This window comes from Mastomys coucha, unplaced genomic scaffold, assembly GCF_008632895.1.
Source record: "Mastomys coucha isolate ucsf_1 unplaced genomic scaffold, UCSF_Mcou_1 pScaffold9, whole genome shotgun sequence".
In the NCBI taxonomy this organism is placed as follows: domain Eukaryota; kingdom Metazoa; phylum Chordata; class Mammalia; order Rodentia; family Muridae; genus Mastomys; species Mastomys coucha.
In genome coordinates this window covers 13,657,669-13,683,619 of record NW_022196915.1, presented here as the reverse complement: position 1 = coordinate 13,683,619, position 25,951 = coordinate 13,657,669, and the positions used below count along the sequence as shown (strand labels likewise).

Below are 25,951 nucleotides of genomic sequence, written 5' to 3'. Positions count from 1 at the left end.
TAGCACAGCAACAGAAATGACACTAGATGGCTAAATCTTCTTAGTGACCCATGCTACAATTTCTATTTGAAATGTTCCCCAAAGGCCTTTGTGCTGAAGGCTTAGCACACAACCTGACACTGTTGAGAGGTGGGAGACCGTCCATGACCCAGAGGAAGGAAGTCAGGCTCTTGGGGGGACATTGCAACCCTATCCACTCCCTGTTACTCTCCTTCCTTCCTGGCTACCATGAAGTGAGTTGCATCCTCGGCCACATGGCTTTGCCATGGGCCCTGTGCTGTTACAAGCCTGCAGCATCAGTAGCAAGAAGCCATGGCCAAACAGTGAATCAGTACAAGCCTTACCTTTTAAAAAAGTTGTTTACCTCAGATATTTATCTTATTGACAGAAAGCTGACCATTATAATTCCTAAATTCCTAATACAAGTTTTTAATCTGTAGTTTTTAATCTCTACATTTCGAGTTACCACATACAATGCAGACAGACTAATTCTGTAAGTGAAGGGAAATGGAACTTTAAGATATTTCTGGGACTGTTTAGTTAGTGCAAAACCACTAACTAAATTAAATATGTAGACTTGAGTTAGATCCCCAGTGCATACACTTTAAAAAGGCAGCGCAGTGAGGTGTGCATATATAACCCCGATGCTGGGGAGATGAGCAGGCAGATTCCAGGCCTTGGTGGCCAGCTAGCCTAGTCTGATGTGCCAACTGCAGACTAGTGACAGACCCTGTCTCAAAGAGCAAGATGGAACCAAGCATGGTTTTAAACCCAGGGCTTGGAGCAGAAGCAGGAGAATCCTTGTGAGCTTGAAGCCAGCCTGATCTATAAACAGGTTCTAGGTCAGCCTTGGCTACATAGTAAGGCAAGGTGGGCACCCATGATTGATATCTGACCTCACATATACATACATATATACACCTCACACAACAAGTACACCACAGAGAGAGAGAGAGAGAAAGGGGGGGGGGGCAAATAGTTGACTCTGTCTGCCATAACCCAGGGTCTGAATCTATTACTTAAAGTGGAAAGACAGTGTGGGTGCAGAGGGGTGTTTGTTCTACTATACTAGAAATCAAGGAAGGAGTAAGGATGTCCTCCCCATGTTCCTTTCTCAGGCAGTTCACCCCTCAGCAGCATGACCCAGAGGAATGGACTATGGCTGTGAGATCCCAGCCTGAGAAGCTAGGAAAGAAAAGGGTCAACCTGTTCAGAACTTAATCACAGACCCATGGCAGACAAACTGATATCAATTACTTAATCTAATTCCCATAAGAACCTGGGACATTTCATCGAGGGAGCATGAGTCTTGGTGAAAATGTTCACCGACCCAGACTGGCAAATGGCAGACCCACTTGGATTTGATTCTCCGACTAAAGATAAATGGGTCAAGAGTGGAACCCTTCTAAGAGCTGACCAGAAGGCAGCTGATGAAGACCACCAGAGAGATGAGCTGACCAATCAGCACTTCCATGGGCCAAGCAAGGCAGACAGAGCTGGCACCATCACGTACCCACCATGTACACACAGGACAATAACCCAGGTCCCCACAGCTGAGGGTTCTTTCATTAAGCCATCACTTTCTAGGGACAGTAGAGCACATGTTCTTTGCATAGAGCTCCACCAAAATGGATGCAAGGAATCTGCAGTGCAGCTCATCCCCGGGCACACCAACACATTCACACACATGAGACTGAAGTAGTTACCAATCGAATATGACTGGCGTGACATATCTATAAGCAATTGGTCTGATCTTTTCAAAACATTCTAAAAGATTAGAGAGAGGGTAGGGCTTAGGGACTTTCTGAGAATAACATAGACTTAAGAAATTGTATAACAAAACCACAATCCTTGATTAGATAAAAACATAAGAAACAAAATTCCTGTAGGATGCACCAGTCAATCCTGAGAGATCCATGGGAACCTTCCAGGAGAGGCAGCTGGGATCTGAACTCTGCTGGATTGGAGAATAACGTGGCCAGGATCCTTATTCTAGGCATTGATGTGTCTGCAACTGTGTTATTCTGAAGTGTCAGTAAAATAAAGGCAAGCTGTGTCCACAGTTAAGGGCAATAAGTAAAGCAAACATTAGCAGCTGTTGGTTCCGGACGGTGAGTGCTCACTGTACTCGTCCCCCAGCTTTCCCGCCATCGTGATCATTTATAATAAAATGATGATAGCACAGCGCACATTGGAGTGACAGTTGTGCTAAGGCCCCTAGGAAGGAATCAAGTGAATCCTTCCTTTCAGTAAGCCACACTCAATGCTCCCTCCCCCACTGCTATGGCAAGTACGGTAGGTGTGTGCACCTTTAGCTCAGTGCCAGACAAAGCTGCTGCTTGGTGTTAGGGTGCACACTGTACAGAGGCCCATGGCATGGTCTAGAGTCCCCAAGAAGATTATCAGAGGAAAAACCAGTTACACATACGTCATTGAACATCTGTATTGAGTCGTACACTTTGCTCTTATCCCTCCTGCGGTAAGGTTTAGGTGAACCTACATAAATTAAAATGCACAGCTGATACTTCTCTTAACTCAGAGCTATGCTTTTAAACAAACCCTTCTCTGTCCATTAAAAAAAAAAAATCAGTCTTGTTCCCCTTTTTTTCTCCTAACTGGGATGTTAGATCCAATCAAGCCTGGGGACACAGAAGCCTGGGGACATTGCGCATTAGCAGTCTTCTGACGTACAGAATGTTCCTTCTATGCTGAATGTGTGTGAAGCAAGCAGTCGGGGACTAATGGTACACGTTGCTGCGCCAGTGTCAAAGCCAGCTGGTTCCACTGCCAGAGCCACCTGCGAGTGGGCAGGAACAATCACGCGCGCGCACACACAAAAAAATCGCTGGCCTAGGACTTGGGAGATCTGCAGAGCTGGATGACAAGCTGGATGGCTGGGGGATGGATGCCAATGAGCCCAAAACTCAAGCAAGAGAGGAATTTCATTACCACACTTACATAAGCTCACCTATTAAAAATGGCCCCCGTGCAATCATACGGTAGTCAGATTTGACTTGTCACTTCTTGTCATGTCAGACATGTCACTTATATAAGGCTTCTTCTACACATTATGTATATGTGAATGGCTAGTAAGTAAAATATGTATGCTAAACACATATGAAAGGAGCAAAAGCTACTTAACATCCTCGAGGCACCCGTCCTTAAAGTACCATGCACACACATGAAGCATACACAAGACTTAGGAGGTAGTGGATATCCAGAGGCACAAAATACAAATGCACACTTAATCCACAGGAGGCCCACAAGTGCCTGCCCATCCTGGCTCCGTGTGCCTTCTATCCAGGAAACAAGTGAAAGAGAAATTCAGCAGCAATCTTTTCAGCTAAATGGCAAAAGGCAGCTACTGACCTAATAAATGTGTCCCCAGATCAGTCTGTCTGTCCCTCGGTGAGACAAGGGCGCAATGGGAGCGAATGAGAGGTTTCTCATTCTAGGCCAGGCTGGCCTCTTGTGGCAATTCTCTTGTCTCAGGTTCCCCAGTGTTAGGCATGAGCTGCTAGGCCTAGCTGTTCCTGATCTCTGATGTAAGCATGGGGCAGTGGTCCAGGGAACCTTCTGTAGATGGGCTTCTTGCTTGAACTCTAAGGAGGCAGAGGACATTCGAACACCATGAAACCTGGCTTCTCGCTGTATGCTTGAAATGATTTAATGAACAATGTGGTCCAGATCTTTAAAGGACAGTGGTGACTCCAAGTCTGATCCATCGATGGACCACAGTGATAAAGAAGATGGGAGGAAAGAAAGGCAGGGGCAGGGCCTTAGCAGGGCCTTAGCAGGCTCCCATTCCCAGATTCTGACATGGGCAGAAAACAGGAGAAAAAAAGACACACTGTGAGGAAAGGAGACTGAACGGAAAGTTTCTTCTTTAGAGGGGGAAATTTCCCTCGGTTCCTTTGGGGTAGCAAGATCACTGCCATGATATGGTATACTGGAGGCTAAATTTTATTAAAATAAAGAATAAAGACTTCTATGACATATGTGTGATAAACCACATTGCCATACAAGTTTGATTGTTGGGCAATCTTCTGTTTAAAAGCCTGGCCAAATGCCAACACTTTTCGGATTGTCTAGAAACAGCCTCACACCATTTCAGAACACAGCCTTCAGAGCCTGCGAGTCCTCTGGCTTGAGACTATGATTTATATGTATTCTTGCTGAGTCAGATATTCTTGCTCCCCGTAAACAGACAGAAGAAATCAAATCAGTTTCTGAATGAACAGCTCCTATTCCAAGAAGTGATTTTAGGGCCTCATGAAGTCAGAGCCCAGGAATGGGGACAACTGTACTTTCTACTTTACAAGGAGAAGTGAGGGATAATTTCCGCTAACAAGAACCGTTAGCCCAGTGCCTCTTCTCTTTTTAGAAACTAACCTCTCCCCATCCCTTGCCCCCTCCCCTACCTTCCACACACACCCCCATCCCCTCACCCCTCCCACTCCACCTATTATTATGGTTACAGTAAGAGCAACAATGAGAGGGAACAGAGTAACCCTATCTTCTAGCCATCGATGATTGGTTCAGGAGTATCCACCCAACAAAGCTAGACCAATGAGAACTAGTAACTCTGGGTTCGGTGTATGTGAAGTGGAACACAGATGCATTTCCAGCCTGGGGGAACTGGAAGAAGTCTGTTTATAGAGATGCTGTGCCAATGGCAGAGAACAGGCAGGTTCTAGAAACTTCTTAGCTCCTATATCATACTTTGAAAAATTCCTATACCTCTGCATGTTTAAAAACCTGTCTCCCAAGAAGGGACACAGAGGGAGAGGATGTGGACAAGGCTTTGGAGTGTGGTGGAAGCTGTAGTCATGAATAGAAACCATGACTAAGACACTACTCATGGGCTGAACAAGGACAACAGTGTGCAAACACGTGAGGCCTCAACACTACACAAAGATCTACAGGCAACTAAGGAATGCTAAAAGTCGGAGAAATGGTCTTCCCCAGATACCTGAATGAAACAGCTTGCCAACGTGAGGAGGAGGCTGAGACACCCTTGGCCCCAGCCTGTATCACAGCACCACAGTTATAGCCAATCTAAGGCTCTAAAAGCCAAGTGCACAGGCTTTGGAGGTTGGGGGAAAGCTGCAGATGTGGAGGTTCCCCCCGAAAAAGTGTTATGGCATCAATAAAGGGAAATCAGTGAAGACCCAGGCTGATGAAGGATGCCCATAATCTCAGCCCAATACCAGCCTGGGCTGCACAGTGTTGGATCCCAAAGAAACCAAGACCAGTCTCACTCAGCACCTGTGGCTCCTGGTTAAAGTATTTAAAAAAAAAAAATCTGTCTCCTGGGCTGAGGGGATAAAGTCAGATGTTAAAATGCTTGGGGACAAGCATGCGGATGATAGTTTGACCCCAGAACTCCTGTAAAAAGCCAGGCATGGAGGCGCGCACTGATAATCTCTGCACTGGGGAGGGAGAGTCAGGTGGAACACTGGCTAGCCAGCCAGCGGAGGCAAATCTGCAAGATCTAAGACAGAGCAAGATCCCGTAATAAAACCAAGCAAAGGTGGATGAGCTCAAGGAACAACCTTTAGGTAGTATTCTGGTGCACACACACATATTCTGTTTGCTTAAACAGATTTAAATTAATTTTAAAGTTATTTTTATGTATTATCATTCCAGGAGGGTGCGTTATCACACACATGAAGGACAGAGGAGAACTGTGAAATGTGTTCTCTTCTCCCAGGGGTCCCAGGTATCAAAGTCAAGGCCTTAGGCTTTCAATCAAGCCCCTTTACTCACTGAGCCTTCCTGTCACTTTCAGCTACGATTCTCTAATTAGCCCAAAGTTCAAGCCACCTTTACCCTGCAGACCTCTGGAAACAGCAGGAGATGAACTGAAATAGCAGCTCCATAAGACAAACAGAGGCATCTACCAAGTCAGCCTCAATTGTGCACAATCTGTAGATGTGACACCCAAGTCCACTATGACCCCACAGGTCAGGAGTATGGCCAAAAAACTAAATCAAACCAAACCCAAAACAAAAAGTCAAAAACTTGAATCTAAAGATGAGCTGCAGTGTGCCTGCCATAGTTTGGTGTCAGTAAGCCAAGGACATGGGCTTACCCTCCCAGGAATTAGTGGCTATTAGTGATTGTCCCCCCCTCGCCCTTTTTCTTAAAAATAATTATTTATTTATTTTATGTCTATGAGTACACTGTAGCTGTCTTCAGACACCCTAGAAGAGGGCACTGGATGCCATTACAGATGGTTGTAAGCCATCATATGGTTGCTAGGAATTGAACTCAGGTCCTCTGGAAGAGCAGCCAGTGCTCTTAACCAGTGAGCCATCTCTCCAGCCCTGACTGCTCCCTTTTAAAAGACATTCACATCAAAAAGACATCCATTAAACACATGTCTCTAGAAAACATTTGCTTCAGGCACGAGGGCACCTTGGTGGTAAGGAGCTAATGTTTTCTGCACACTTACCTCCATAGGCGGTGTTATTTAGGACATGGCACACCATTACAAAGCCTTGGGTTTTAAAAGGTGGCCTTATCACCTGTCCCATAAGGATCTGATGCTGACATATGTCTAGTCTGAAGTTCTCGTCCTGGCATTCTGACCACAAAGCCAAAGCATATGGCTTTATCACTTGGGCATCTGTTATAGTGGCCAAGGATTGTCTAACAAACTCAGAGTCTGGACTATCTAGGGACAGCCTACAGTAAAATACTCAGTCATGAGTGTGCCTGGTGGCTTCCCTGGGCTCTCAGGAGGGATGGGGGGAAGATGTAGACATATGCCTTTGGGCATAGGACAAGCAGGCCCTTTCTGTATACCCGGATATTATCAGTCTCGAGAGGCCTTGTACAATATCAATGAATGGTGTCCCCTGGAGCAGGATCCTCTAACCCAAACTTGGTTAAATATACCCCCTCTTGCTTATAGAAAATTCTGATTATGGCAGTTATTTTTTAATTATCATGCTTATTCCTTTTGCTAATTATAGATGTGATATACCTCCTCTCTAGAAAATTCCTACATGATAAAAAGCATGCAGTCAATACCAGAGTTCCAGAAGCTCTCACCCATCTCAGACTGTCAATCAAGACTGTCAGCTTCCACAAACCTTTCCTATGCATGGATTCATGTGTCTTCTCCCCTCAAACGTAGATTATTTCTGCTTGCTTCTCATCATGAACAAATTAATTAGATTTAGCTATATAGGTCAGGTACTACATACTCTCCTTGTATACTTTACATCATATACACATGTATACAACCACACTGCTGAGGGCACGGGCTCTGAGGCCAAACTGATTTGTTTAAAAGCTGGACCCAGGGCCAGCAGGATGGCTCAGTGGGTTAAGGCCATGGGCAGCAAGCCTGATGATCGGTGTCTGATGCTTCAGACCTCAAAGGGTACAAGCAAAGAACCAACTCCCATGACATCCTGTGTGCTGTTGTCTCTGACATACAAGGGCACTCTTTAGCATGCATGTGCTCCTCCTGTGACCCATATACAATAAATAAATAAATTGTAATTTGGGGGCTGGAAAGATGGCTCAGCAGGTAAAGAGCACTGACTGCTCTTCCAAAGGTCCTGAGTTCAAAAATCCCAGCAACCACATGGTGGCTCACAACTATCTATAATGAGATCTGATGCCCTCTTCTGGGGTATCTGAAGACAGCTACAGTGTACTCATATATAATAAATAAATAAATCTTTTAAAAAAATAAAATAAAATGTAACTTAAGCAAACTGGACCTCTATCTCATCACTGTGTAACTCTGGGGTGCTTCTGGTTTTATTCTTGTCACCTGAGTACTGGGGATAAGAACAGGATTGGCTGAGCTGGCTGCTAGAGCATGTGACGCTGTCACACAGGCAGACGTAAGCGAATGCACTGCATTACTGAGGATGTCTGCATCACTGTTGGTATTTGGTTATTTGCTGTCTTAAATATCAGTTAAAATAAACGATTTGACTTTGCGTCTCCTCTTTGGGACTTGCTTATTCTAACTCCTTCACAATTTTTCTACCAGGTTCTCAAATTTGCATCACGCTTTTGCCAAAGTCCTTTGTATATTTGGAAAGTTGGTATGAGATAAATAACATAGATATTTTCCCTTGCAAATAACTTTCTATGGAAACGATATCCCACAACCATGGTCCTTAAGACATGGGGGTGCTGGAGTGGAGTGAAGTTAGTTGAAGTCCAGGCGCTACCTTATGATATATGGTCAGAGAGGCAAGTTTCTTTCCTTACTAATCTGTGGTGAGGCAGATACCTAAAACTGCGTCCAGAATGCCTATCTTCAGGGCACAGGCCTCCTACAATCCCTCCCCAGCCTGCAGGCAGGACCTCAACATAGATTATCACCTCAGGAGTCTCTTACCAACTGTGAAATTTCAGATCATTAGGAAGAGCACTGTCTGGGTGGCCTCATCTAAGCTGCCAAGCAGCATCCAGATAGGTGGTGGAGAGGCGCCTCTCTGTTGTTGGCTTTGATGGTGGAAAGCATAGGAAGTGTGGACCTGTGGGAGCTAAAAGCAGCAAGGGCCTGACAACCCTGAGGAACTGAGGGAAGGTTAGGCCTGGGTCAGCCCAGTTTGACTTCGGTGCTATGAAACCCCAAGCAGAAACCCTGCCCCTCCGGCCTCTCAATTCTGCCATATGGAACTGAGCCGTGAACGGGTTTTATGTCACCATACTTATGATAATTTGCTGCTCCAGGTTCTCTGGGGATTTGCTTTGGGAAGTGGTCAGATGCAAAACTGCTTTACCAAGCCTGGTGGGACTAACGGAGTCGTTGTTACCACTGCCGTGGTTACTGTCACAGAATGGGACAGCAACCTCTTCTTAAATATAGGGAGATGAAAACTTTAAAAACAAAATTTGAGGAAATAAAACCATATTAAAGGAGATTCAGATTGCTAAAAGGTTTCAAATAGAATATTCTCTTATCTCTAGCACTTTTAAAAGAACATACTTTAAGCGGAGCAGTGGTGGTGGTGCACGCCTTTAATCCCAGCCCTTGGGAGGCAGAGGCAGATGAACTTCTAAGTTCAGGGCCAGCCTGGTCTACAGAGTCAGTTCCAGGACAGCCAGGGCTACACAGAGAAGCCCTGTCTCGAAAAAAAACAAAAAACAAAAAACAAAAAACAAACAAACAAACAAAGAACATACTTTAACAATAAAGTATTCATTGACCTTTGCATTTTATTTTATTGCGTTTTATCTGTTATGGGGCATCAATACATTGCTCACACTGGTCTCAAATTCCTGGTGCTCTTCTGCCTCAGTCTTCCTGGCTCCACATGGTGTGTGAGGATACCAACTGAGGTTTCTGTACCTGCAGAACAGGCCCCTTTCCAACTGAGCCATCTCCTCAACCCTTCCCTCATCTTTAAAATGAAAATATCACTCAGTTCTCAATATCCATGGGTTCTAAATCCACAGATTGGACCATGGATCAGAAATACGTGAGGGCTGCAGAGGTGGTTCAGTGATTAAGAGCACTGGCTGTTCTTCAAGAGGACCAGGTTCAAGATCAAGGCACCCACATGGTGGCTCGCAATCATCTGAAGCTCCAGTTCTTGGGCACCTGATACCCTCTTCCAGCCTCTGTGGGCACTGTACACACATGGTACATAGATAAGTGCTCAGGCACACATCAAATAAAAATTAAAAAATAATTTAAAAAATACTTGAAAACAGGAACAGCACCTGGAGTGAGCATCACCAGAATGAATGCCTTTCTTGTCATTGTTCTATGAATGGCTAGTTTAATAAAATATTTCCACAGTATTTAGTTAGCTCAGAGATTCACAGACACTTTAATGTGTACAGGAGAATATGCTTTTCATATCTAGACACACAACTGTCCAGGGACTTAGGAGGTCTTAGATCCATACCTCTCTATTGTCTACACTGGAGAAATGTTGAGGTAAATCTCCAACCCAAATATGCCCAGCAATGAAAACACAACTCAATTAATATGAATACAAGCTGTGCGCCTAGATTGGGTAGATTTACCACCACACTACGATCCTCCCCATCTGTGAGACCCCTTATATCTTGCGGTTTCTCCAGGCCACGAGTTTCTGCTCCGCTTTCCTTCCATCTGCTGCTCCTTTGTCTCCTGTCATCCTCTCCCCCCCCCTTTGTCTGTCTCTGTCTCTGTCTCTGTCTCTCTCTCTCTCTCTCTCTCTCTCTCTCTCTCTCTCTCTCTCTCTCCTCTCTCTCTCTCTCTTTCTCTGTCTCTCTCCTCTCTCTCTCACAATGGCAACCTGGGACAGGGCTAACCTACTCTGTAAGCAGACCAGATGCAGCATTACTAGCGCTTCCTATCCCTCTCCACAAACAAAATGCCTACAGATACAGATAAGAAAAAAGCACATGCCTGATGCTTGTACTTCTTAAGGAAGTTATATAATTCACTCTGCAAGGCCTTGAAAGCAGCGGGATATCCCTCTCTGATCTTCAGCTACTCCCAGAGATCTTTCCCACATGTTCATCTCTCTTCACCTCTCATCTAGAACATCATGGTTCATCTTTCAGGGACACCACTCATCATCCTGGCTTTATACCTTAGCTTTCTAACAACTGCCTGGGACATGGGTGAATATACTCAGCATCCTTTTCCCCTGCAAGCTAAAGAACAGAACTGCAAACACTTGCCCTAAAATGGCTTTCTCCACCACATGTACAAATACAGAAAACTTGCTAGCACACAGATTCTAAGACCATCCTTTCTAAAAAAAGGAAACAAGGTATTCCAGGAATGCCTTGCTCTAGGACCCTGAGAAGAGCATGCACAGCTCCATCTAACAGACTCGAGATTGACTTGCATTATAGATCTGCCCCACCAGATAACTTCACAGTGGCAGGGTCTTCCTCCTGGCACTATGAGTCCTTTGTAGCACTACAGAACGAGGCCTGCTGGGAATGAGATTGTTTGTGCTCTCTGGGGTCTCTTCCACCATGCATGTCACAGCAGATCCTTCTCAGTGACGAGCCTTGTCACAGAGGATTATGGATCAGCAAGGCCCAAAACCTTTCCCTCCGTGTATCTTGATGCCATTTTGTCTGACCTTTTTAAGAAGCCCCAGGGCCAGAAGAAATCAAAGAAAGAACAAGAAACCAAGACAAACACTGCCACTGACCCAAACACCAGTTGGAATTTAGTTATTCATGCTAGGTTAACAAGTTGAGAAATTCTTACTGATTTACTGATTTTGCAACATGGGGGACCAGACCTGGGGCCTTGTGTATGATTGTCAAGCACCCAACCTGAAGTTTTCTGAAATAAGATCTCACTAATGTAGCCCAGGCTAGCTAGACTGCACTACTCATGATCCTGTGCCTCTTCAGTTTACAGATGTGGGTCTCTAAAATAATCTTAAAAGAGGGAACAGATATTGACACCTCAAGACCATAGACAGAATAATCAACCCAGCTGGCCTGGGATAGAGGGTTGACCGCCTGAAGTGTGGGACTTTGGGTAAAGTCCCTTGGCAATTTGGGATGGGCCTTCTGCCCTATGTACCTCCCACTCTTGGCTAACAACACTGAATAGCCAGAGAACACTGAAGAGGGATAGATAAGAACATTGAAAACAAGGTCCTTACAAAAGACTGCTACGCTCATGAAAGATCTGCTTTCTATGTGGTCCAAAATGACACCAGTGGTCAGGTTCTGAAGTGTGTCTAGGCTGCACGGTCAACAGAGACTTCTGGCCAATGACTCTGGGAAATGCTGCAAATCCCCCTTCTGGAGTCTCCAGACATTAACCCATCTCTGACATGTCCTCCAGTGATGAACACATTTTATACAGCACATCCAGCATGTCGCAAATATACTGCACCCCACAAGCTTTTTTATCTCTTGCTGGTCACAATCATCCCCTGAACACACTTGGGAAATGGTGGTCTTATTCAGAAAAACATGAACAGCAGGCATGAAACCTACTTCAGCCAGTCACACACCTACCTCAGAAGCCAGTACAATTCTCCTCATGCTCAATGAAAAGTATACTATAACCCGAGTGAAAACAGATCATAGGGCAGTGAGATGGCTCACTGGGTAAAGATGATTATCACCAAACATGACCTGTGTTCAATACTGGGATCTATATGGGAGAAGGAGAAAACTCACTCCCATTTACAAGTTGTCCTCAGATTTCCACACACGCACCATGGCACATGCCTCATGCACACCCACAAACGATAGATAAATAAATAAATATTTTAAATCAGTGTCACATTCCACAGTTTTAATAAATGACTGCAATCTATCCACAACTTCAAAGGGTGACTAGCACCAGTTAGAACAAATCAAAATAGTATTGACTAAAGACTTGAAACACAATTTAACAACGTCATGTGGATGTTGTGCAAGATAGGTGCCATTCATTCCTTCAACAAACCAGGCGTTAGGCCAGGCCTAGTTACATAGTAGTAAACGAGAAATAAACAAGGTCTCAACACACTTCCACTTGGGGCTTCCAAGCTTCCAAGGTACTTGAGCAGGTACCTAACTAAATACAGTGGTAAGACATGCAGGGGCATCTGGGAGGGCTCTTGAGCCAGCTTCATAACAACTATCCACAGAGGGCTGGGCATCAGAGATGAAATGGATAGGCCTGGAACAGCATGTTTAGGAGAATCATGCTGGGTAGAGGATCCTCATAGCAACGGCCAGGACGTGAAAATGGTCACAACTAGAGCCACCTGAGCACCTTGGTCCTCCATGTGCTATGACTGACATCACACTCCTATCAAGGAAGATGATGGATGGCACCAAGAAGTAGAACTGCCTGACCCTTCTTAGGCCAGGAAGAGCCTGGTGTTCTGCACTTGAGGAAACATCATGAGTGCCTTAGACCCCTGAAGGTTTGAGCCTGCACGTCATCATCAGACTGGCAGATTGCTCCCTTCCCTCTCTTCCACTCCAAGGAGCTCAGGAGCATGAAATGATGCCCGCTTAATAGATCTGGGTGTTTTCACAAGAATCTTCTACAGCCACATGCTCTGTCCAGGGCAGGACATGGCATCCATGCATGAACATATGGGTGCTGTCCCCAGGTGAAGCTTGTTAGGAGAGTGAAATGCAGCATACCATGTCCCAACCAATGGGACAGGATCACCTAGGATAGACACTTACCCCTCTAAAAGTCCAGGCTTTGGGAGAGGGAAACATGGAGAAGTTGTTCTGCCTCGGCCGCTTGGGTCTAGAAGAGAAAAGACAAAAGTCATTGTTCAGTGGTGAGGTGCACAGGGGACGTGGACAAATGGTCCGGAGCATGACTCTGGCAGCTACTTTCACACCATACCCCAGCTTGACTCCCCCAAGAGAAAAGTCCCACAACCCCACAGAAAAGTCAACCATTCAACCCGTGAAAATGAAATCTACAGCTAAACTCAGATGCAACCCAAAGCCAGACCCGATGCCCAGGATCTGTCTTTATTTCTAACATACAAATAATTCCCAAAGGGACACCATCAGGTGATGTAATGTCCATGGCTTCGATTCAGACAGGATCCCTCCCTCATTACACACAGGCTGAGGAGCCCTGAGGCCACACAAGCTCGAGGATTTTAATTTTTTATGATATTTATTGTGTGTGGTGGGTTCAGTGTGCCATGGCACGTAATTGGGGGTAAGGGGAACCCTTGCGGAAATCAGTTCACTCTTGCCACATGGGTTCTGGAGATTATTAAACCTTGATCTTCAGGGTTGGCAGCAAGGGCCTTCATGGGCTGAGCCATCTCACCAGCTCCACCACATTTTTTTTTTCAAGTGAAGGTAAAATAAAAGCATTTTCAAGCAAAATAAAAGATGGAAGCCGAGCGGTGGTGGCGCACACCTTTAATCTCAGCACTTGGGAGGCAGAGGCAGGCGGATTTCTGAGTTCGAGGCCAGCCTGGTCTACAGAGTGAGTTCCAAGACAGCCACAGTTACACAGAGAAACTCTGTCTCGAAAAACCAAAAAAAAAAAAAAAAAAAAAAAAAAAAAAAATGGAAATTTGATGGAAAAAATCTTTGCATAATAATAACATAAATAAACCACATAACCTAAAGCACGAGACAGAATTCTGTTTGTAAAATGGGATGAGCAGAGCAAGCCTGGACATAGGTGAAAGGGTTGCTGTGAAGTGTTAGCAGAAAGGGGGAACCAGCCACACAAGCCCCTATTTTTGACTCAGTCACTTTGGGATGATCACAATCCCTGTACCTGCCCATCTGCTTCACTTCCCCCACCCTGGCCATCTATCATCCCTGCTCTGAGAGTCGTAGGGATACCTGAGTTTTTTCCGCACCATTCAGCTCTCTGTCCCCTTGTACTTTCACTTCCTGCCACAAGTGTGTGTCTGTGTGTGTATGTATGTATCTGTGTGTGTGTGTATGTGTCTGTGTGTGTATATATGTGTCATGTATGTATATGTGTCTGTGTGTGTATGTATGTGTATGTATGTGAGTATGTATGTGTGTGAGTGTGTGTGTGTTTGAGTGTGTTTGTGTCTGTGTGTGTATATGTATCTCTGTGTGTGTGTGAGTGTGTGTGTGAGTATGTATCTGTGTGTGTATGTATGTGTCTGTGCGTGTATGTATGTGTCTGTGTGTGTCTGTGTGTGTATATATGTGTCTGTGTGTATGTATGTGTCTGTGTATGTGTATGTATGTGTCTGTGTGTGTATGTATGTGTATATGTGTGAGTGTGTATGTGTGTGAGTGTGTGTGTGTTTGAGTGTGTCTGTGTGTGTATATGTATCTGTGTGTGTATGTGAGTGTCTGTGTGTGTGTGTCTGTGTGTGCATGTATATGTCTGTGTGTGTATGTATGTGAGTGTGTGCATGTGTGTGAGTGTGTGTGTGTTTGAGTGTGTCTGTGTGTGTATATGTGTCTCTGTGGGTGTGAGTGTCTGTGTGTGTGAGTGTCTATGTGTGTGAGTGTGTATCTGTGTGTGTGTGTGTCTCCAGAACCACTTTCCCCAGTTCAGCTTCTTGAAGGAGACCTGCCAAGCTAAGGTCCCTGCCTCCCAAGAGGAATGATAAAGGGAAGTTTTGGACAGGTGCTGGGGCCAGTTCTGCTCTCCCTAGTGATGTGACATGGGACAGGTGACTTGTTGTCTCCAGTCTCTAGTTCCTTCACCTAAAAAATGGAGGGAGCAATAGTGCCCCTCAAAGGAGAACAAAAGGGCTGGGTGAGCTGAAGTGTTATGTCCCTGGTGCCTGGCACACACAGAAGAGGCATGTTAAAAGTAGCCCTCCTATAGGGACAAGCCAGGTAGTAGCTTAATAAAATGCCTAGTGCTGGCTTTAGTAAAGTCGTTCTTAACATCCTCAGGAGAAAGCACACAGAGTAAACAGCACACAACAGGGGAATTGCACGTGCACATGGGGCTTAGGGGAGGCAGCTCCCATAGCTGAGCCATCAGGGCCTCTGGTTCACAGTCCCAGTCAACGGGAGGACTCACCCTCATTAAGCCATTTCTGTTCCCTGGGCCTTGCAGAACCTAATGGACACTCTGTGGCTAGAAGGGGCCAAATGTCACGCATCTTCTCACTCCAGAGCTGTGCATGTGGGTGGCACTGGAGTGAGCTCTACTACAGGGGACTGAGTGGAGGTGATGGGCTCAGTTCCAGCACGGCCCTTCCCAGGGTTCTGAAGAGCATGTTGGGTCCTGTACAATTCTCTTCTTCCCACGGCCTGGCATAGTTCCTACCTGGGTCATCCAGGAGAAAGAACCTGCAAACTGTCGTGATGACTTAGACATTCCCAAAGACATTCACTGTCCACGCAAACACAGGGAGAGGTGATTGCCCTTCTCCATGGTTCAAGAATTACCATGGGTGGCGGTTGATATTTTACATGCTGGTCCACCATGACAAACCTTTCTGCAACGAAGTCAGGCCAGCAAAGACAGACCAGTGGTGGGAGAAAAGATGCTGCAGGATCCAAGGACTGACCATGTCCACAATGACCTTGGGCAGCTTCCCTAACATCCCCCAATCTTCAATCTCCAACCTGGAATGGGATGTGGAAAGCTCTTACCTCCAAAGGGTTACCCTGAGGAGTTTAGCAAGAATTGCTATGAAGCACTTTGCCTCCTCCCTGGCTCACACTGAGTACATGTTAGCTCTAAAGACCTGTACAGTCTACAACACACAGGGCATGATTTTAGGAAAAACTGAGAGCAAACACAGTCCCTGCTCTCCTGGAAGCTCATGTTAGGAAGTAATCAACTACACTAAGAACAACATAGCACGGAACAGGGGATGGGGGGGCGGGCCTTGGGGTAATGGTGAGACTAGCCACTACTTTATACGGACAGGGCAGGCTTCTCCAGAAAGCAACGATTCAACACAGACCTTCAAAGAATGCAGAGAGTGTGTCATGTGTCCTGAACATCCAAGGTCCTGGCGCAGGTGGGAGATGTTTGAGTAGGGAGTGGACAGAGAATTCAGCATCACAGCAGAATCACAGGCACCTAGAACCCTTGCCTGTAAGAGTTAGAGTCTTATGGGCAAGATCTTTAGATTTTAGTCTAAAGACCAGGTCTAAGTTTTCAAAGGACGGTTTTTAGTGCAATATGTACAAAGCTCTAAGAAACAACGCAGGACAGGACAAAGGTGAGTTGGTCTCATAGCGACCCTGATGAGGAATGGCAAGAACTTGGACCAACCATAGCAGAGGCATCAGACGGGAGGCAGGTGAAATAAATGAATTAAAGATGCTCCACAAATTCCAGACCCAACTGGGAACAGAGAGAAGGTCTAGGGGGAGAGCAGAGCTGGGACAGAACACACAAGCAGACACATCACACTTGAAATGATAGAGCCCTCAGGGTAGAGCTGAGGATGCGCAGCTGGCTACGAGGAGCAGAAAGCATTTGTGAGTAGTTAGCCTACAAACACAGGAAGAACCTGCCAAGACAAGAAAACACTTGAGGCAGGGAACAGTGTGTGTGTGTGTGTGTGTGTGTGTGTGTGTGTGTGTGTGTGTGTGTGTGCGCGTGTGTGTTGGGGAGGGGGGTGTCAAATGACAGCCATCCTTCAAGTTAGTCAGTGGAGCACAGTCAGGAGAACAGAGACATCTTTATATTAACAATAGGTCCACAGTGACTTGCCATGAGGATCTTGGTGGTGCTGAGGACAAGAGCCAAGAGTCCCTTGTCCAACAGTGAGGCAGAAGTGTTATTTGTACAGAATGGGAATTGATGGAGATTCTAGCTATTGGTTAATCCAGTGAAGCCTTGAAACCATGACCTCCTTGAAGCAGGCACATTGTCTGTCTTTTTATGACCCACTTGGAGAATAGAGAATCCACTTGGACAAATCAGTATCTGAAGACTTTCCCAAACGTTCTTGACATCTGCTGTCAGGCAGCCCAGGCCAGCAATGCTCCCTGCTCTGGCAGTCAGCACAGTGGCAAAGATAATAAGAAATGGCACAGCCAAAGGGCAGCTCCTCTCCCTTAGCCACAGGGCACTTACTCAGCAACCGCAGTATACCAGTGTCTGAGCCATTGGGGTTCTCACCCCATTACCAGGACATGCATGGCAGACCAAACTTCTAATACTGAAGCTAGCCGTGAGCTGCTGGAGTCAATTAGAAACCATGGGATATTTTAAAGAGATATTTTACAACAGAGTTGTTTGAAAATATACTGTTGGAAACTTTTTTTAAAAAAATACCAAGAGGCTATGAATGATGACTCTGAAGCATTTGGGGACACGTTTAGAAGCTGAAGAATGGCTCTTCTTCCATCCCTCTGACTGTATCCATCTGAACCGCAACATGTTTGCATCGTGAGAAGTTTCCTTGTATCCTACAGAAATCCACATCCTGAGCCTGCAGAGGTCACAGCCCGGAAGCATGGCAGAGCAGCTTCAGATCCCTCTGGAAAGAAGCATTAGTTTTCTACTCTTTAATCAAGCAGCAGCAGACTGTCATTTTTCTAAAGCTCTCCTGGGGAGCCCCAGTTCTTTCCTGAGTGTGTGTTTTTCTAACCAGGCCTTCGTGTTCAGACTCTACCTTCCCATGAGTACCCCTGGAGAGCTGCCCCCAGTCTGTGTGGAATAAGATACCAGATCGCTTTGCTCAGGAGCAAAACATGGGATCTGGTCACCAGTACCTGATCCTCAACAGCGCTGGCTTTCAGCCTGTATAGATGGGAACCCTTAGTCCCTCTACTGTAAACAGCTAACCGACCCTTGCAGAGTGCTTACTGGGTGCCAGGTACAGAGCTAAGTGCCTATCAAACATTAACTCATTCTGTCTTCAAAACAATGATGAATAGATACGGTTGTTCCTACTTCCCAAAGGAAGAAGCCAAGGCTTTAACAGGTCAAGTGATTTGCCCCAAAGCTAACTGATGCCAAAGCCAGGATTTGAACTCAGGCAGTTCTCATCCCATGGTACACAAAAGAAACACTTGATAGAGCCATTGCAGAAAGAATTGTGAATTGTGAAAACACTACCAAAAGCAATTTACAGATTTACTGCACTCCCCACCCAAACCCTAATAGCATTCCTTGCTGACCTAGAAAAACAAAAACAGAAACCCTTAAGTTCCTACAGAAGAAGGAAGACTCCAAATGGTCAAGGCCAACCTTAACAGAAATAATAGTGCTGGAAATTTTACACTGTCCAATGTCCTTATAGTGTGGAGCCATCGCAACAAAAGCAGCATGGTACTATTACAGACTCAGAACAATGGAATAGAAGAGCCAAGAGCACACACCATCACAGTGACATAATATAAAGATGCATATGTATCTATTGAGAGGGTATGCCAGAGTATATAAATGGAGAACACAGAGCAACCTGTGAGAGTTGGTTCTGTCCTTCCACGGGGGCTGAACTAAGCCACAGGGCTCTGGAGCAAGTCCCTTCACTTGCTGAGCCATCTTGCTGGCCCCAAGACTTCAAGATATAAGCACAGGCAAGGACTTTCTGAAAAGGACTGTGATAGCACAGAAAATAATCGCATGAGGGGTCGTTGGATAGCTCAGTGGTTGAGAGCACTAGCTGCCTTGCAGAGGACCCGGGATTGGATCCCAGCACTGACTTGCTGACTTACAGCTCCCTATTAACTGAGTCCAAAGCCTCTTCCAGACCTCTTCTTCAGCACGTACACATGTAGAGTACATATGTGCATGCAGGCAAACATATACGGAAAACAAAAACATCCTTAAAAACTGAAAAATGAGAGTATGTAAAACTTAAAAGGTCAGCAAAGAACAATCCCTTAAAGAGGAGACCATCTTCAGAAGGGCCCCTAGCCAGTACCCACAGAAGTTTAGTACCCAGGGACGGGGATCTGAGAGACAAATACACAGACACACAGACAAATACACACACACACACACACACACACACAGACAAATACACACATACACACACACACACACACACACACACACACACACACACACTCATCCAGTAAGGAGATGGCTAATTAAGCAAATACACAATTCTCCAAAAAGGAAATACAAATAAAGATGCTCACCATCCTTAGCCATCAGAGAAATGTAAATTAAATCTGCTTTGGGATTTCATCTACCCCAGTTGAAATGGCTGTCATCCCAAGAAAACAAAGAAGACAGGTATGCGAGTCCCCACATCTTTAATCCCAGTGCTTGAAAAGAAGCAGCCTAGAGAGTTCAGATTCCAGCCTAGTCAGTATAGCCAGTTTCAGGCCAGACTGGGCTAAATAGTAAGACACACAGACACACAGACACACAGACACACACACACACACACACACACACACACACACACAGACACACGCACAGAGGAAACAAAGGACGGGCTGGGGAGATGGCCCACTCTGCAAAGTGCTTGCTGTGTAGGTGTCGGTATGAGGACCCGAGTTCACAGCACCAACACGCATGCAGAACCCACACATGAAGGCATGTTTTTGTAACCCCAAGACAGGTGGAGACACAAACACACACACATGAACACACATGCATTAGTGATACAATAAAAAGACATACAGATATTTTTACATCTGCAAATGAAGAGCTATGAAAGGTGGGAGTATCTGCCTTCATGTGCAACTGGAGTCTGAGGCAATATTGCTCGGGGTCGGTAGCTCAGGGCTGAACAACACAGCAGGGTTTAACCTTATTTAAAAAAAAAAAAAAAAAAGAATGATAAATTTTTCCAAAGCACATTGTACTTTATTTAAAGTATAGTTTCATGTTAATTCCTTCTTCTCCTTCTCCTTCTTCTAATTCCTCTCCTTCTTCTCTTCTCTTCCTCCTCCTCCTCCTCTTCCTCCTCCTCTCTCTTTCTCTCTCTCCCTTTCTTCCTTTCTTTTTTAAGGACAGGAGACAGAGTCTGGGGCTGCCTGGAGTCCACATACTCCTTAGCCAAGCCCCGAGTGCCGCAATTACAGTCAGGTACCACAGGCCCAGCCATGCTTTTCTACAGGGGCTGGGGACAATTCCCTGTGCACTCTAGGCAGTTCCAAAACTGACCTACATTTCCAGCCCTTTAAAAACTTTCATGGCTGATTTTTCTGAATATTTTAAAGGAATTTAGAGCAAGTAATTCTTAGACAGTAATTTTTTAATCATTCTTAGAAAGTATTTTTTTTAATCACCGTGAAGGTCTGAAGTTGACTTGGCAGTTAAGAGCATTTAAGGACTCAGATTTGTCAGATGGCTCAGGGCTGCCTGTAACATCAGCTCCAGGGGATCTGATGCCCTCATTTGGCCTCTGAGGGCAAGCATGCACATGCACACCCTCGCACCCACAGCCACACCCTGCCTATAAATAAGAAATAAAATAAGTATTAAAAATCACTATGAACTCAAACTATCTTTTTGATCTTATGTAAAAATAATTTAAGGGAAAGGCAAACATGCCAAACTATATCTAAATGACAAGCAGAAAGGAGGTAAGTTCAAGTCCTGGTGCCTGGACCCTCTCCTAGTTCCTATGGACCACCTGTACTCCCCTTCCCCTGTCTGGGCTACCTTGTCTGGCCTCAGTGGGAGACATGCACCTAGTCCTGCTGTGACTTGATGGGCCAGGTGGGGCTGGTACTCTTGGGAGGGCCTCCCCTTCTCCTTAGAGAAGGAGAGGGAGCAATGGAAGGAAGAGGGTTGTGAGGGTGGGCCTGGGAGAAGAGGGAGGGGCTGTGATCAGGATGTAACGTGAATAAATTAATTAACTAATGAAAACAAGGGTTACTATTTGGGTTTTGTCCAAGGGAGGAATAGAGGAAATTCTTCCTATTTCATTCAATACTATGTTGATCAGCAGCTTATAAATCAGCAGGTAGGTGGCCCAGCATGTGTACAACCAAAACCCTAAAACTGAGTCCTTAGAATGGGTGTTTCTAATTAAGGCCCTCCTGCTCCTCACAACTAAGACACCACAAATTCTCAAATTAGCCAGCATCACTTAAAGTAGTTTATTGACTCTGATACAGGACCCACCGCAGTCTCCCGGGGTAATTAGAAGCTCCATAAACGCTGTTCTTGGCAGTGACTGGGGCCACACATAAAAACTTGTTTATTCCCAAATTGTCAGTGAATTAGGGTGGTGAAGCCTAGCCCGAGGCGGGCTTGCTGGAGCGCACGTAGAGGAGAGGGCTATGAGTGTTCAGTGTGAAGACAGGCCTGGGGCAGAGGTAGAGGCATGAGCCAAGGCCAGGCCTTCAATATCAATGTTTGTAGGTGGATGGTGACCTGCTCCCTGCACCCCCAAGAGCTGCCTGTGAGAGTAACAGTGAGAGGATCTAGGCGCTGTAGCAACAAGCAAGCAACTCCCCAAGGCCTGGTCACACCCACTTAGGCATCTGGGAAAGGGGGAAAGGTGGGAAGGGGAAGGGGTATGAGCTAGAGGGTAATATTATTAGTATTTTCATAACATGAATACCATTTGTGCTGGGGTAGGCCAGAGGTTGCCATTAGGACATTGTGCTCTGTTACTGATCATCTTATTGTTTGGGACAGGTCCCAGCAGTAAACCTGGAACTTCATTACTAGGCTATCTGGCCAGTGAGTTCATGGTATCCACTTACAGCTGCCTCTCCCTCTAACGGACGCTATAGGCACACACCAGCCCACTGCTCCCAGCTTTTACATGGATGCTCATGCTTGCACAGCATCACGTTATCCTGAGTCATCTCCCCAGCCCCAACGGTGTTCCTTTCATGCTAATTAACTCCCCAGATCCTCATAGGACCCTATGGACTAAGGCAATAACAGTGGACAGGTGGTAGCTGTGGGGCCAGGCTTCAAAGCGTGAATAGCCAGGCAGCCCTATTCCAGGCACCTGAGAAATAAGAATTTCATTTTTCCTGGCCCTTTAACCAGAATATATTAGTTGTGTGTCACTTACCAAATAATTCTACCAAACACATTCTGCCTGAATGCACAGGGCAGTACAAAGCTCTTCTCCTGGGCACCTCATCTTCCAGCTGGGAGAGCAGGGCCAGTGCCTGATCAGCGTTACTATAGTTATCACCATGGCACCTTGTCTCCCAAGTAAGAGATGCTCCTTCCAGCCCCTCTGGGACACAGCTTGATTCGTGGACCTAGCCAGCCCTTGCAAGTTCACCCTTCACTTACCCCCAACTTGCTCACACTTTTATACGATTGTGACCCCCGGTTCCCTGGATGTATCAGGGCCAGGCTGTGACCCTCCGGGTCCCTGGATGTATTAGGACCAGGCTGTTGGGCAGGAGGAGCTCATGGAAAGATCAGGAGAGAAAAGAGATCTGCAGAGAGGGCAATTGACACCCTCTCCCATGCCCTAGCCTGACCCTGTAAAAGGACAGCGCCCTTGTCAGGAAGAAGGCACAGCACTGGAAGTGAGCAGAGGGGACAGCTGAGCATGACAGGGAGACTTGGAAGTTGTCACTGGGGAGCCCCAGATCTTGAAGAGTCATGTGGACACATGATATCTCTGAGTAGATTTTTTTTTTTTTAATCACATCTCTCTGAGTAGCCCAGATTGCCCTCAAATCCAATCTTTATGTCTCAGCCTCTTTGGTAGCTGGGATTAAATACCACTAAATAAAACACCTTTTAAGAGACTAGAGCCATGAATGAGTTTTCCAAAGCTGTCAAGGTCAAGGAAGAAACACTAAAATGTGTCTTAAAAATTCTTAAAAAGCCAATTCCATAGTAGTGATTTCTCAGGGTGAAGACTAACCCCGCTCTTACCAAGTCATACACTCACTGAATCATACTTCCTATTACATATTCCTGGAATATGAAAGTTTATGATTCATACACATTCATTTTGTAATCATAAGATACTAGTTGGTTTCTTTTGTGTGTGGTGGAGGGGTGTTTCTGTTTTGGTTTGGTTTTGGTTTTGGTTTGGTTTTTTTTTTAAGACAGGGTTTCTCTGTGTAGTCCTGGCTGTCTTGGAACTTATCTATACACCAGGCTGAAAATGACAGAAATTCTCCTGCCTCTGCCTCAGGAGTGCTGGGATCAAAGGCATGGGCCAGCACTGCCCCACTTGTTTTTTTTAAAAACTGAAATGCATTGGTCATATGTAGCTGGAAAAAGAAACCCAACCCATTAAACAGCAACAAACACTGCCCACCTTCCCTAGTAAAACAGAGATCTAAAGAAGCGAGTACATCTGTCTTCATAGAGTAGCTTTTAAAGGTAATAATGAATGTGGGCAGACAAGAGATACTGGTACTGGGCCTCAGAGTTTTGACTGTATAAACCAGTGGTTCTCACCCTTCCTAATGCTGCAACCCTTTAAATATGGTTGTGGTGATCCCCAACCATAAAATTATTTTCATTGCTACTCCATAACTGTAATTTTGCTACTGTTGTGAATCATAATGTAAATATCTGTGTTTTTTGATGATCTTAGGTGACTCCTGTGAAAGGGTCACTTGGCCCACAAGTGGTTCACAGCCCATAGTTTAAGAAACTCTGCCATAAACTATCAGAACATTTCCATGCATCATCTGATAACAATTTAAGGAGTATTTTCCAAGAACATGGAAATAACCCAGAGGCTCAACCTTACAATAATTTCTGTGACACCATGATCTCAAACACATATATAGCACCTCAGATGGCTCCTCCCACCTGACTTTAGACAGAGAAGCCAGATACCTAGCCAGCAATGGGGACTCAACCTGGTGAATAAGGGGGACGGTAGCAAGAAGACCCTAACCCCAGTGAGGACATCTGGATCCATCTGAACCTGGCACCTTCACACACATGCACTCTACATGTGCTCTCAACCAGACACACAGCTGAGTAAACTGAGGCACATGTGTGAGATAGCTGGGCCTCAAGAGGCTGGGACAGATTCTCAGGTTATTCTTTTTTTTTTTTTTTAAAGAAAATATTTCTTTTTGTTGTTGTTGTTGCATGTTTTTATTAGATATTTTCTTTATTTACATTTCAAATGATATCCCCTTTGCAGGTTCCCCCCCCAAAAAAAACCCTATTCCTCCCTTCCCTGCTCACCAACCCACCCTACCTGCTTCCTGGCCCTGGCATTCCCCTACACTGGGGCATAGAGCCTTCACAGGACCAAGGGCCTCTCCTCCCATTGATGACAGACTAGGTCATCCTCTGCTACATATGCTGCTGGAGCCACAGGCTATTCTTCTCAGTTGACAGATTACTGCCTACCTTGGAAGCCAAGCACAGACTCCATAGTGGGGCCTGCTGGATCCTGTCCATAGGATACCCACATTAAGGGTGAGACCATCTCTTCAAAGACATCTTTCCCTAGGAGCCGCACCTTCCCAGAGATCTCAGACCTATGCCCACTGCCAGAGATAGGGAAGAGAAAAGGCACAGAATTCAGAACAGAATTTTGCTCTCAGACAAGCACCTTGCTAACAGTAAAGTAAAATGGTCACCCTCTAAGGGCTATGTGTGGTGTCCATCACCCTAAAATGTATGAGGACAAGAACCCACTCATGTGCACAGGTACTCCAGGTCCTCATCTACCCCACATGGAGAATAATGGCACCAACTTCAGAGGGTTTAGCTGGTGAGTAGATTAAGTAACTCCATCTGCAGAACAGATATGAGGACTTATAAAGATAATTATTGTGACGATTAACCCACATACCACAGGCCTATTACCTATGGCTCCATGGAGGTGACAAGGACCTGAAATCTGTTCTTCTATTTAAGCCTGACAATACCATCGAAGTAGTCATGGAGATGCTGAGGAGTAATGGGATTAAGGACCTGGCATATCACACAGGAAGGAAAACACAACTTGCCCAGCTCTGAGTTCAACCGGCTGCACCGAGTGCTTGTGTTCACTGCACAGCCTTGCCCTGGAAATCCAACACAGCCTGTGGCTGGCTGCCTGTTGTTGGCTGCCTGTGGCTGCCACTTCTTCCTGTAGAGGGTGATGTACAGTTTTCCTAACTCTGAGGTTACTCATTCACTCCCTGACTCTCCACGAAGCAAGTGAATATTTGTCCCTGAAGAAATCTGACCAACAGGAAGAACCAGGAACTCGCACCGGCACAGTCACAAAGAACAATCCCCTCTGGTTTAGCAGGAAGTACAATGGCATGGTCTGTTAAAATGAGACAGAACCATGAAAAAGAATATCTACACAGGGACATCCAGCAGCTTGCAAACACATGCTAACATCCACACAGCTGTTTTTTTCTATCTAGCTGTTGATAACCACGTGCCGTTTCAATAATGGTGCCCTTACAAGTGTACCTTGAGAGGTGAAGCCAGGGCGAATCTTCCTCAAAGGGCCATCTTGGTCTTTGGAGCATGAAATCTGGGGTTGAGGCATTCAATTCCCATCACCAGAGAGAAATATTAATGAAGCCGCACTGCAAACCATGCAGGCGGGTGGGTGGATGCAAGGGCCACAGCCTTGTGTGTGCCACTATGCCACACAAGGCTATTCCTCCTTAGTGAATCCCCAGCTCATCACCCCAACCACAACTAGTTGTGTGTTTCAGCAGGATACAGAAACCTGAGCTT

General features: G+C 45.6%; 1 protein-coding gene across 6 annotated transcripts in view; it reads right to left on the bottom strand.

Moving 5' to 3' along the window:
• Arhgef3 (Rho guanine nucleotide exchange factor 3) overlaps positions 1-25,951 on the bottom strand; it is a 301,945-nt gene that overhangs the window by 187,813 nt on the left and 88,181 nt on the right. For 5 of the 6 annotated variants that reach the window (XM_031362585.1, XM_031362587.1, XM_031362586.1 and 2 more), the window contains one exon: positions 13,141-13,207. In XM_031362585.1, the coding sequence (XP_031218445.1) occupies positions 13,141-13,207 (67 nt within the window). Of the gene's footprint in view, positions 1-13,140; positions 13,208-17,674; positions 17,699-25,951 lie in introns of those variants that run through there. The other variant, XM_031362590.1, reaches the window with a different exon arrangement.